Source organism: Peromyscus eremicus, chromosome 8a (genome assembly GCF_949786415.1).
Source record: "Peromyscus eremicus chromosome 8a, PerEre_H2_v1, whole genome shotgun sequence".
In the NCBI taxonomy this organism is placed as follows: Eukaryota; Metazoa; Chordata; class Mammalia; order Rodentia; family Cricetidae; genus Peromyscus; species Peromyscus eremicus.
This window is the reverse complement of record NC_081423.1, coordinates 3,637,325-3,648,808: the sequence shown is the minus strand read 5'-3', so window position 1 is coordinate 3,648,808 and position 11,484 is coordinate 3,637,325. Positions and strand designations below refer to the sequence as shown.

At 48.0% G+C, this 11,484-nt stretch overlaps 2 protein-coding genes across 2 annotated transcripts in view; both read left to right on the top strand.

Moving 5' to 3' along the window:
• Positions 1 to 785: 785 nt before the first annotated feature.
• Tnfrsf17 (TNF receptor superfamily member 17) lies at positions 786 to 7,746 on the top strand. Its single transcript, XM_059269121.1, has 3 exons — positions 786 to 1,040; positions 1,920 to 2,066; positions 7,375 to 7,746. The coding sequence occupies exons 1-3, from the start codon at positions 926 to 928 to the stop codon at positions 7,656 to 7,658; spliced, it is 546 nt and encodes a 181-aa protein (XP_059125104.1). The 5' UTR covers positions 786 to 925; the 3' UTR covers positions 7,659 to 7,746.
• A 2,943-nt stretch (positions 7,747 to 10,689) lies between these two features.
• Snx29 (sorting nexin 29) overlaps positions 10,690 to 11,484 on the top strand; it is a 477,564-nt gene continuing 476,769 nt past the window's right edge. The window contains exon 1 of the mRNA XM_059269973.1: positions 10,690 to 10,773. Coding sequence (XP_059125956.1) covers positions 10,767 to 10,773 — 7 coding nt within the window. The 5' untranslated portion in view covers positions 10,690 to 10,766. The remainder of the gene's footprint in view (positions 10,774 to 11,484) is intronic.

The following is an 11,484-nucleotide window of genomic DNA, read 5'->3' as shown; positions in this document are numbered from 1 at the left end:
TCTTGCTATGTAGCCTAGGCTGGTTTTCCACTTGAGACCCTCTTGCCTCAGCCTTATATATGGTGAGATTATAGGCACGTACCACAAGGATACTCTTGAATCTTGAATCCTTAACCCTGACATTACAGAATCATATGAGATATGACATATGTGCATAAGTCATCAATCCAAGTCTCTAAGCATTTTCTGGGGGATGGTAAAAGCTCATTTTTTTTTTCACGGATGTATACTGGATTGCTGTTTTACTTTGTTTTTGAGACTAGGTCTCTCTATGTAGCCCTTGTAGATGAGGCTGGCCTCAGAGATTTGTCTGCCTCTCCTCCAGAGGGCTGGGATTAAAGGTGTGCACCAGCATGCTCGGCTAAGATAGCTTTTGCTGTCATGACACAATGTCCCTGCTTTAACCCTTGCCTCCAAGCACAGCTGGCAGTCATATCTGACTGGTCTCCCTGTCTTCCCTCCGGTCAGTCACTCCCACCCTCCAGTGGCAGGCTGTAGTCTGCTTTCCCTGAGGACTTTGAGTAAAGGACACAGCCCTCACCTCACCATCTCCTACCACGCAGTACAGCCCACAGACAGCTGGTCCATAAATGGCTACTGCACTTTCTGCGGGATGCCCTAGGCTTGTCCACGTTGTGCAACTGTCACCTGGTGAGAAATTTCCTCTAAAAATAGGCAGTTTCTGTTTCAGGTACTTTTTTTGTGATATACCCCCTCACTGCCCCACCCAAGCCTCTTAGACACCGAGGACCAGAGAGGCATTCAAACCCTCGCCACAATACCTGCATCCCTCATAAGAACCAACGGAGTCGGGGTCATTCTTTCCCCTCAACGCCCCTGACCGCTGTCCACAGGGAACTCTTGCTGAGAATCTGCTGTCTTCCCCGCGGCTCTGTCTCTGTTTCCTTCAGTGATCAAGCCCCCCATGGCTCAGCAGTGCTTCCACAGTGAATATTTTGACAGTCTGCTGCATGCTTGCAAACCCTGCCACCTCCGGTGTTCCAACCCTCCTGTGCCCTGTCAGCCTTACTGCAACCCAAGTAAGTGAGACTCTTCCACAGCTGCTTCTTGGTGGGAAGCACTCTTGAGAGTGCCTGTCTATCTACCAGAGAATAAACGTTATGGAGAAGGTGGGGAGTTTTGTTTTCCTGAATCAAACCCAGAAATCAAGCAATGATTTAAATGCCTCCTGGAGCAAAGGAATTATTCAGAAACAAACTCAATTTTATTCAGCACCAATGGTGATGAAGATTTCATCAGTTCTTAATTAAGTGGTATTTAGAATTTAAAAGTCAATGTTGGTGAAGCCAGGGATTAGTATATTCAGTGATTCTCAACCTTCCTAGTGCTGCGACCCTTTAACACAGTTCCTCATGTTGTGCTGACCCCCAACCATAAGATTATTTTGTTGCTACTTAATAACTGTAATTTTGCTACTGTTATGAATCGTAATGTTAATATCTGATATGTGACCCTTGTGAAAGGGTTATTCAACAACCCTAAGGGGTCTCGAACCACAGGTTGTGAGAACTGTGCAAATTTGAGGTTAGCCTGGACTACATAGTGAATTCTGGGGTAGCCTGGGCTAGAGTGAGAGCCTGTCTCAAAAACAACAAAAGGAGCCAAGCTGTAGATGGGTTGGTAGAATGCCTGGCTTGTGCGCACACAGCCCTGGGTTCCGTCCCCAGCACTATATATCGTCATGCTGCGGCAGAGCCCAGCACTTACTCAGGAGGTGGACTCATCCATAGCCATTCTTGGTCGAGATCACCTGATCTACGAAGACTTTTTCTCAATAAACATCCCCACAAAGTAAAGTGTCATGAATATGCAACAGGGGAGTCGAGTGTTAGAAAGTTCACACTGTATGTGCATACTGAGCTCTGGCCTCCTAGCTCTGTGATGTTCTTTTACTAAAGGTGTGACCGGCTCAATGAAAGGGACACACATTGTTCTCTGGACCTTCTTGGGCTTGACCTTGATTGTCTCTTTGGCACTTTTCACACTCATGTTCTTGCTGAGGAAGATGAACTCTGAAGCACTGAAGGGCAAACTTCAAAACTCAGGTCAGTTGGATGGTGACTCTTTGAAATCTATTTCTGTAGGGGTGGCTCTTCCAAGTTTCATTTCCTTTTCCTTTTTTAACTTTGACTTTTTTTGTTACAGCACTTTCAAATGTGTCAGTGGATACTTGAAATTTTGAGCTGGGTGTGGTAGCACTTGCCTGTCATCTTAGCACCTGGGTAGAGCAACCAGGAGGATCAAAGGCGTCAAGGTCACCCTCAGCTACATGTAGAGTTTGAGGTCAGCTTGGGCTACAGGAGACCATGTCTCAAAACAAAACATAAAAAAACCCGCCAATGCCCCCCCCAAACAAACAAACAAACCAACAACAGAGAAATCCTGGCATTGACAGCTACTTTACAGGTCTCCTTCCAATGCCCATTCCTTGAGTTCTTCTCTTGGTAATTGGTCTTGAGGCTTCCTTGGTAAGTGTCTTTGACTGAAGTTAGCACACTGATGAGATACTCTGTTATCCCACATGAATAACCAGGCCTGGTACTCTCAGGCTGAGTGTTTTGGCAAGTTCCCTGGTCATGTTTTTAATACAGTTATAAGCACTACTTGCATGTGAACATTTTACTACCCAAAATGCTAGAAATGAATAACCAGTTGCTCCTGGATTCACTAACCATCTCAAGAATAATTATTAGGCAACAGAGTGCCAGTCTCAGAGAAGTAAATGCTCCACCTGAGAATCTTAGGCTAAAAAGATTTTATAGCACTCTTCCCTGTGATCTGATTCTTAGACAAACAGCAGCCATTGACCTATATCTCTCTTTTCTTAATTAACTTTTTTTTCTGTTAGTGTGTGTGGTGCATAAATGTTGAGTGTGCTGTTGCTCATGAGGTCAGAGCAGAACATCTTCTACGGCTCTTCACCTTATTGCCATGAGATAGGGTCTCTCAGTGGACCAGAAGCATGCTGTTGCGGCTATGATATCTAGCTCCCATCTCTGCCATTGGGAGGTTACATGATGAGGTTACAGGCATGTGCTTGTTATGAACGTGCCAGAGATTTAAACTTAGGTCCTCATGCTTGCAAGTTCTTATAGCACTAAGCCACCTTCCGAGCCCTCGTCCTGATTCTTTGTGCATTTGGTTTGCACGCACAAACTGCAAAGATCTTCCTCATTTCTTTCTAGTGCATCAGAGTGGGGGGTAATTCACTCGCTCTTCTGTCCTCCATGTGGTCCGTAGACAATTATGTGTATATGTTCCTGTCTGAGAGTGGGTTCGTGCATGTGAGTATAGTGCCTCTGTGTGTCAGAACAGGGCATTAGATCCCCCTGTAGTCAGTTACAGGTGGTTGCTAGGAACTGAACTCTGGAGGAGCAGTACTGCACCCAATCACTGAATCAGCTCTTCAGCCCTAGAATTAATTAATTTTTTTTTTTTTTTTAAAGACAGGGTTTTTCTGTGTAGCCTTGGCTGTCCTGGAACTTGATTTGTAGACCAGGCTGGCCTTAAGCTTAGAAATCTGCCTGCCTCTGGGATTAAAGGCATGTGCCACCACCACCCATCGAAAATTTGTAACGTACAAATTGTACATATGTAAAGTACATGGTATAATGTTCTGATTACAGACATATAGGGAAACAGTGACTATAGTCAAACAAATAACACATGCACATCTTTACATAGTTGACCATTTTTGGTGATAGGGTCTCACGTATCTTGGACTATGTAGCTCAGAGTGACTTGAGCCTCTCTGATCCTCATGCCGCCATCTCTCCAGGCCCAGCATTATAGGTGTGCACTATCAGGCTTGGTTTGTGAAGTTCTGGGGATTGAATCCAGAGCTTCTTGAGTGTGCTAGCTGAGTGAGCCAATGGAACCCCATCCCGGCCCTTCAGCGTTCTTCCTGGTGGTGAGGCTGGCTGGAATCTACTCTGCTATTTGCAGCACTACGGTATCATCCAGTCATCTAGTCACAGGCAGGCTCTACAGTCTTCTTATGTAACTGCAGCTCTGGACTTCCGACCATCTGCTTCTCATTTCCCCCACCGCCTTGCTTCTGGTGACCACCATTCTGCTGTTTTGCTGTAAGCAGCTTCTTTAGGCCCATGTGGAAGTGAGGTCAGGCAGGCTGCTTCTTTCTGTGTTTAGTGTATTTTTAGATCGACTCTGAATGAAATGTTTCATTATTTATTTATTTTTATGTATATGGGTGTTTTCCTTCATATTTTTGAGTACCACATGTGCACACTGCCCCCAGAGACTGGAGTTACAGACAGTTGTGAGTCATCAAGTGAGTGCTGGGAATCAAACCCATGTCTTCTGCAAGAGTAGCCAGTGCTCTTAGCGGCTAAGCTATTTCTCCAGCCCCCTGAAAGAGATGTTTTAGATGATAAGGCTACACTGTGGAGTGTTGGGAAGCAGAAGCTGAATCTTTTGTGTGTGAGTACAGGTGCATGCCATAGCATGTGTGGAGGTCAGAGGACAACTTCCAGGAGTCACTTTGCATTTTCCACTTTGAGGCAGGGGCCTTTTATTTCTCATGCTTAGATTCAGTCTCCAAGACACCTGGTCTTCAAGCTTCTGGGGTAATTCTCCTGTCTCTGCCTCTAACCTCACTATAGATCTGGGATTACAGGTGCCTTCTGCCACACCCCATTTTTTGAGACCCGCCTGCTTCTGCCTCCCAAGCTCTGGGATCAAAGGTGTGCACCACCACCACCACCACCACCACCACCTGGCCAGTCACACTCCATTTTTATAGTGGGTTCTGAGGATCTGAACTCAAGTGGTCAGTTTATGTAACAAGTTCTTTTCTTCTCTCTCTTTTTTCCTTTCTCTCTCTCTCTTCTTTCTTTTTCTTTCTTTCTTTTTCTTTTTTTTTTCCGAGACAGGGTTTCTTTGTGTATCTTTGTGCCTTTCCTGGAGCTCACTCTGTAGTCCAGGCTGGCCTCGAACTCACAGAGATCCGCCTGCCTCTGCCTCCCGAGTGCTGGGATTAAAGGTGGTGTGCCACCACCACTTGGCTCTTCTTTCTTTCTTTTTTTTTTTTTTTTTTTTTTTTTGGTTTTTCGAGACAGGGTTTCTCGTGTAGCTTTGCGCCTTTCCTGGAACTCACTTGGTAGCCCAGGCTGGCCTCGAACTCACAGAGATCCGCCTGGCTCTGCCTCCCGAGTGCTGGGATTAAAGGCGTGCGCCGCCGCCGCTGCCGCCGCCGCCGCCGCCACCGCCGCCATCGCCGCCGCCACCACCACCACCACCACCCGGCTTCTTCTTTCTTTTTCAAGGCAAGGTTTCTCTGTGTAGCCCTGGCTGTCCTGTCAGGTCTGTAGACCAGGCTGGTTTGAACTCAGAGATCTGCCTGCCTCTGCCTCCCAGGTGCTGGGATTAAAGTTGAGCACCACCAGCACCAGGCAGAACAAGTGCTTTTTAAAATTTGTTCTTCACAGATGTGTACTGGAGACAAACTGGGGTCTTCTATGTGAGATCAAAGGATATTCATTTGGTCCTCACCTGTAATATCAGTGTTCTGGAGGGTGAAGCAGGCAGAAGGGTCACCAACATTCTGAGGCCGTGAGCTGGAGAGATGGCTCATAGTTTGGTTTTTAGCATCCACATGGCAGCTCACAACCTTTTATAATGTCAGTTCCAGGGGATCCAACACTTATTCTGTACCAGGCATATACATGGTACACCTACATACATGCAGCAAACACACACATTATAGAATAAAATGAGTAGGAGGCCAACCTGGGCTACAGTGAGTTCTAGACTAACTTGGGCTACAGAATGAGACCTTGCCCCACACACAGAAAAATTAATGTACTGAAACATGCACCATAAGATGTCATGTCAGGAAAACTAGGACACAGGACATATCTTGAAGGTTGGTGAGATGCTCAGTGGTCAGAGGACAACTTCCAGGAGTCACTTTGCATTTTCCACTTTGAGGCAGGGGCCTTTTATTTCTCATGCTTAGATTCAGTCTCCAAGACACCTGGTCTTCAAGCTTCTGGGGTAATTCTCCTGTCTCTGCCTCTAACCTCACTATAGATCTGGGATTACAGGTGCCTGCTGCCACACCCCATTTTTTGAGACCCGCCTGCTTCTCCCTCCCAAGCTCTGGGATCAAAGGTGTGCACCACCACCACCACCACCACCACCACCACCACCACCACCACCTGGCCAGTCACACTCCATTTTTATAGTGGGTTCTGAGGATCTGAACTCAAGTGGTCAGATCCTTGCTGCCAAGCCTGTTTAGGCTGACTTTGACCCTACTCCCATAAGCTGTCCTGATGTTCACAGGTGCACTGATGTGACTTTCCCACCACAATAAATTAAAATAAAAAAAATCCCTTCTATATTCTTGCCCCCTCTGGTATTGGAGATGGACTCAGGAAATCCCTTCTATATTCTCACCCCTCTGGTACTGGAGATTGACTCAGGAAATCCCTTCTATATTCTCGCCCCCTCTGGTACTGGAGATTGACTCAGGAAATCCCTTCTATATTCTCGCCCCCTCTGGTACTGGAGATTGACTCAGGGAATCCCTTCTATATTCTCGCCCCCTCTGGTACTGGAGATGGACTCAGGAAATCCCTTCTATATTCTCGCCCCCTCTGGTACTGGAGATGGACTCAGGAAATCCCTTCTATATTCTCGCCCCTCTGGTACTGGAGATGGACTCAGGAAATCCCTTCTATATTCTCGCCCCTCTGGTACTGGAGATGGACTCAGGAAATCCCTTTTATATTCTCGCCCCTCTGGTACTGGAGATGGACTCAGGGCCTTTCGAACATGCTGGCTCCAAACTCTCCCCACCTCAGCCTCCTGACGGAGCGGCTGGGATTACAGGTGTGTGCCACCGTGTTCAGCTTTTGCTTCTGTATTCTGAAATGTCACTCATAGGCTGACTCTGATCTGCTGGGACATATGCTAATTTCCTGTGTAAGATGAGGTCAATCCTCAGAACTTGTAGGAGCCAAGTGGGTAATAAGTATATGGACTGATCCGGTTTGCGGCTTTGCCAATAAGGGTACCCACACCTGCTTGGAGGTGGCAGCTGCTGTCTCGCACTATGGCCCACTGTCCCCATGTCCCTCCTGCTGCCACATTCTTAAGTCTTTACAGAGTCTAGTTGCATACATTCTCATGTGAAACCTGAGTTTTAAACGTGGTCAACATAAGACAAGATTTAAAAACTCTATATACTCAAAAAGCAACCTGCCTCAGGGCCAAGCCTGGGCTGGTGACCCTCGGCATAGGATGCACTCTGATTTCTGCCATGCATGCTATGATGCTATGACAGTACCACTGGGACCTCCAGGTAAATGCCTGTTTTTCTATCATCAGGATCCATTCTGCTGGACAAGGCCAGTACTGACCTGAGGAAGAGCAGGGCTGATGATGTAAGGATTCTTCCCGGAAGCCTGGAGTATACAGTGGAAGAATGTACCTGCGAGGACTGTGTCAAGAGCAACCCTAAGGTTGATTCTGACCATTTCTTCCCACTTCCAGCCATGGAGGAGGGTGCAACCATTCTTGTTACCACAAAAACGAGTGACTATGGCAAGAGTGTGCCAACTGCTTTGGAAAGTGTCCCAGGGATGGAGAAACCAATTCTTTCTAGAGAATGAACCTCTGTCTGGTATAAAAAGCCACTTTGAGAACCTTCACCAGAGGGAGAGCTGATGCTTTTGATGTCTTTAGGATGACTGTTTATCAGCTGGGAATATAGCTTTTGTCCTTTAATTCTGAACTCTTTACATTATATTCATTCCCATCTTATCACTGGGAGCTTAACTGTGGAAGATTCCTTGGTTTTATTTGAATTTTTGATTCTCTCTTAAAAAAAAAAAAAAAAAAAAAGGAAGCTCTATGAGCCCTAGAGTATCATGTTTCTATGGAGGCACACACAGTCATGGTGTATTTCAGGACAAATAGAATTCTTCTGATGGCCAAAGGAAGCAAGGTTATCCCGTGTTTTTCTGTAAATAGGAGAAGCCAGGCCAATTTGGTGTGCAATGCACACACACAGGCTCTCTAGGTTCCCAGCTTATGGCAGCAGCAGACATTAGTATGCTTATACAAATGCATGTGTCATTGCTAACTGTGACAAACAGGAACCTGGTACTGTTTTCAGCTCAAGTGCAGGTGTGTGTGTGTGTGTGTGTGTGTGTGTGTGTGTGTGTGTGTGTGAGACGACTTATGTAGGCTTAATGGTGCCAGAGACTGATCCAAGTCACTTCACACAAAGACAAGGGAGGTAGACAATTACTACCTCCATCTTACAGGTGCTGTCAGGACTGAGGATGTGGCTTAGTGGTAGAATACTAGCCTACCATGCTCAAGGTCCTAGGTTCAACCTCCAGCTTACACCACACACCCACACCCAGAGAGAGAGAGAGAGAGAGAGAGAGAGAGAGAGAGAGAGAGAGAGAGAGAGAGAGTCAGTCACAGCAGGGTAGCAGTCAGTAAGTTATTGTCTTATTTTGTCTGTGGAACTATAACAAGATATTTGAGGCTTGGTAATATATAAAGTACCAAAATGTATCTCTTTCCTTATAAGCTACCCTTGAACTCTTGATTCTCCTGCCTTAGCCACTGAGATTATATTTATGCATGACCTATACTACCACACCACGTGCTTCTGTTGTGGAGCCTGGAGAGCTCAACATCAAGAGGTGAGATGTTTTCTGGCTGAGCCTTCACAGGTGGAAGAAGTTAGCTAAACCCATGTGAAATTTTACCAGGACTCAGCCTACTGGAGGAGGGAGGCTCCAAGGCTTAGTCTCCTCTTTTTTTCTTTGTATCACTGAGGATGAAACCCAGGGCCTCACACATGTGTTTTCCCACTGAGCTATAGCTCTTTATTATTATTATATTTATTATTTTTATATTTCTAACAGAGAGTGTCTCTAAGTTACGTAGGCTGGATGACTCCTCAGCTTCATACCCAGCAGGTGGAAAAGTCTTTCAAGTCCAGCTTTTTTTTTTTTTTAAAGAGATTTATTTATTATGTATACAGTGTTCTGTCTGCACATATCCCTACAGGCCAGAAGAGGGCACCAGATCTCATTACAGATGTTTGTGAGCCACCATATGGTTGCTGGGAATTGAACTCAGGACCTTTGGAAGAGCAAGCAGTGCTCTTAACCTCTGAGCCATCTCTCCAGCCCTCAAGTCCAGCTTTTAAACAGGGCAAACCCCGACCTTTCTAGTTGCTGTGAATCTAACACTTGTTCACAGTACTCCCCTTTTCTCTCTGTCACTTACAGAGTCGCTGGGACAGCTACCATACCTCCCTAACCAGCAGCCATTCTCTCCAGCCCTATTACAACACATTCTCATTCGAGAAAGTGGTTTCTTTCTTTGAGACAAGTGTCCCCTAAGTACCTCAGGCTATAACTCAAGATTCTTCTGTCTCCACCTTGAGAGTGCTGAGATTAAAGGCATGCACCACCAGACCAGGATTGCAAGTGAAGTTTTTTTCTTTTTTTTTTAAAAATTTATTTATTTTTCTTTCATGTGCATTGGTGTTTTTTCCTGCATGTATGCCTGTATGAAAGTGTCGTCCCCTGGAACTGGAGTTACAGGCAGTTGTGAGCTGCCATATGGGTGCTGGGACTTGAACTTGGGTCCTAGGAAGAGCCGCTAGTGCTCTTAACCACTGAGCCATCTCCCCGGCCCATGAAGTTTCCTTAAAGTCCAATTCTGACTGCATCACCCTGCTTAAATTCTTTCAATGGCCTTCCATTCCCCCATCCACCAAGAGACAGGCAGGAAAGTACAAACTCTCCTGCCTACAGAAGGAGGTTTCCCCAGCTTCCTACGTCCTCCTTCTCAACACCCACCTCTCACTCACCCTGGGCCACAACCAACAACACTTCCTGGTACGGACTTTGACCTGATCCTTCTGGAATACCTATCCTGGGCTTGGCCTAAAAGAGAGCCCTTCAGGGATTCCTTATCTGCTAAATTGGCCCATCACACACATACAGGGACACAGTCTCTCTGATGCCAGAGATTGAACCTAGGGTGCTGCCCCTATGTATGCACAGTCCTGTTTTCACTTTTCATTTGGAGCGTCTCGGTAAGTTGCCCAGAACGGCTCTGAATTCACCTTTTGGTTTTGTTTGCACAGAGAGTTGAAGCTCACTGGCACGTGCTCTACCACTGGCTACGCTCCCAGCTCTTGAACTCTGTAGCTCCGGCTCCTGACTCAGCCTCTTGAATGCTGGGATTTAAAGCCTGTGCACCAGGCTCTGCAGGCCCACTACTCTTTCCCCGCTCCGCCCACCCCCACCACCTCTTGGAGACAGTCTCAAGTAGCTCAATCTAGTCTCGAACTCACTATGTAGTTTACGGATGACCTTGAACCCTTGATCTTCCTGCCCTCCTGCCTTCTCCCGGGGGCTGGTTTGACAGACATGCACCACTACTCCAGGAACCCAGTACGCTTATCCCGCATCCCTGTCCGGACCTTAATTTAGACTGAAGTCTTACTCCTGGCTCGTGAATGAGAAGGCCTTTATCCTGTGAAGTCCCGGGTCTCCTCCCCGCCACTCTAGGGCCTCGACTCGCGAGGGTATTTTGGTTCCGGGTCTGGGGGCGGGCCTTCGGAGAGCCGTGCTTCCGGGGCGGGGCCGGCGGGCGGGGCGCGCGCTCTCCCGGCCCGTGTGGAGCTCGGCGGCTGCAGACGCGGCGGCGGCGGCACGGCAGGCGGCGGCCTCGGGAGCGGCAACATGAGCGGTGAGTGGCGGCCCCGCCGCTGTCACCGCCCGGTGGCGCCGCTGCAGCCGCACGCTCCGGGCCCTGTGTCCCCACACCCTGCGACTCCCGCAGGGTCGTTCGCTGGCTCCGGAGCCCTGGCCCTGGGTCTGCTGCATGCTCTCACTTTCCCCGGGCTGGCGCTCCTGTCCCTTCGCCCCTTCTTTGACAGCCAACTCCCAGAGCAGAGCTTGCTCCCCAGTCCCTCCCAGGCTCTCCCAGCCCGCCGATCCCCCTGGCAGGTTTCCACACCCCGGACTCTCAGACTCTCTTCTTCCGTGGCCCTCCTGGGACCTAGTTCCAGTTACCGGCCCCTGGTTTTCAATCATTCTCCGGTTCAGGTCTCTTATCCCTAGTGACTCCTCTTTCTCCAAAGGCAGTGAGCATCTCTAGACCCTGGGTTTGCTGGCCCCGAACCCCTGTCCACAGCAGATCGGAGCGGCAGCTCCCGGTCCCCTGAGGGCGTGTTGTGGACGCTTTGTCTTCGGTCCCTCTTATTCCCTGCACCTGTGTCCCCAGAGCCGGTCCATTAGTCTCGCAGCTTCCCTCTCCCGGCGGCGGTGTCTTTTGCATTTGGGCTGTTGGTTCATTCTCGAGCTCTCTCCATTTCTTCCCCTAGCTCATCGTTTGAGGTCTCTGGTTGTCCTGAAACCCTTCCCTTCTTGCCCAATGCCGAACCTGTATGGGGCTGAT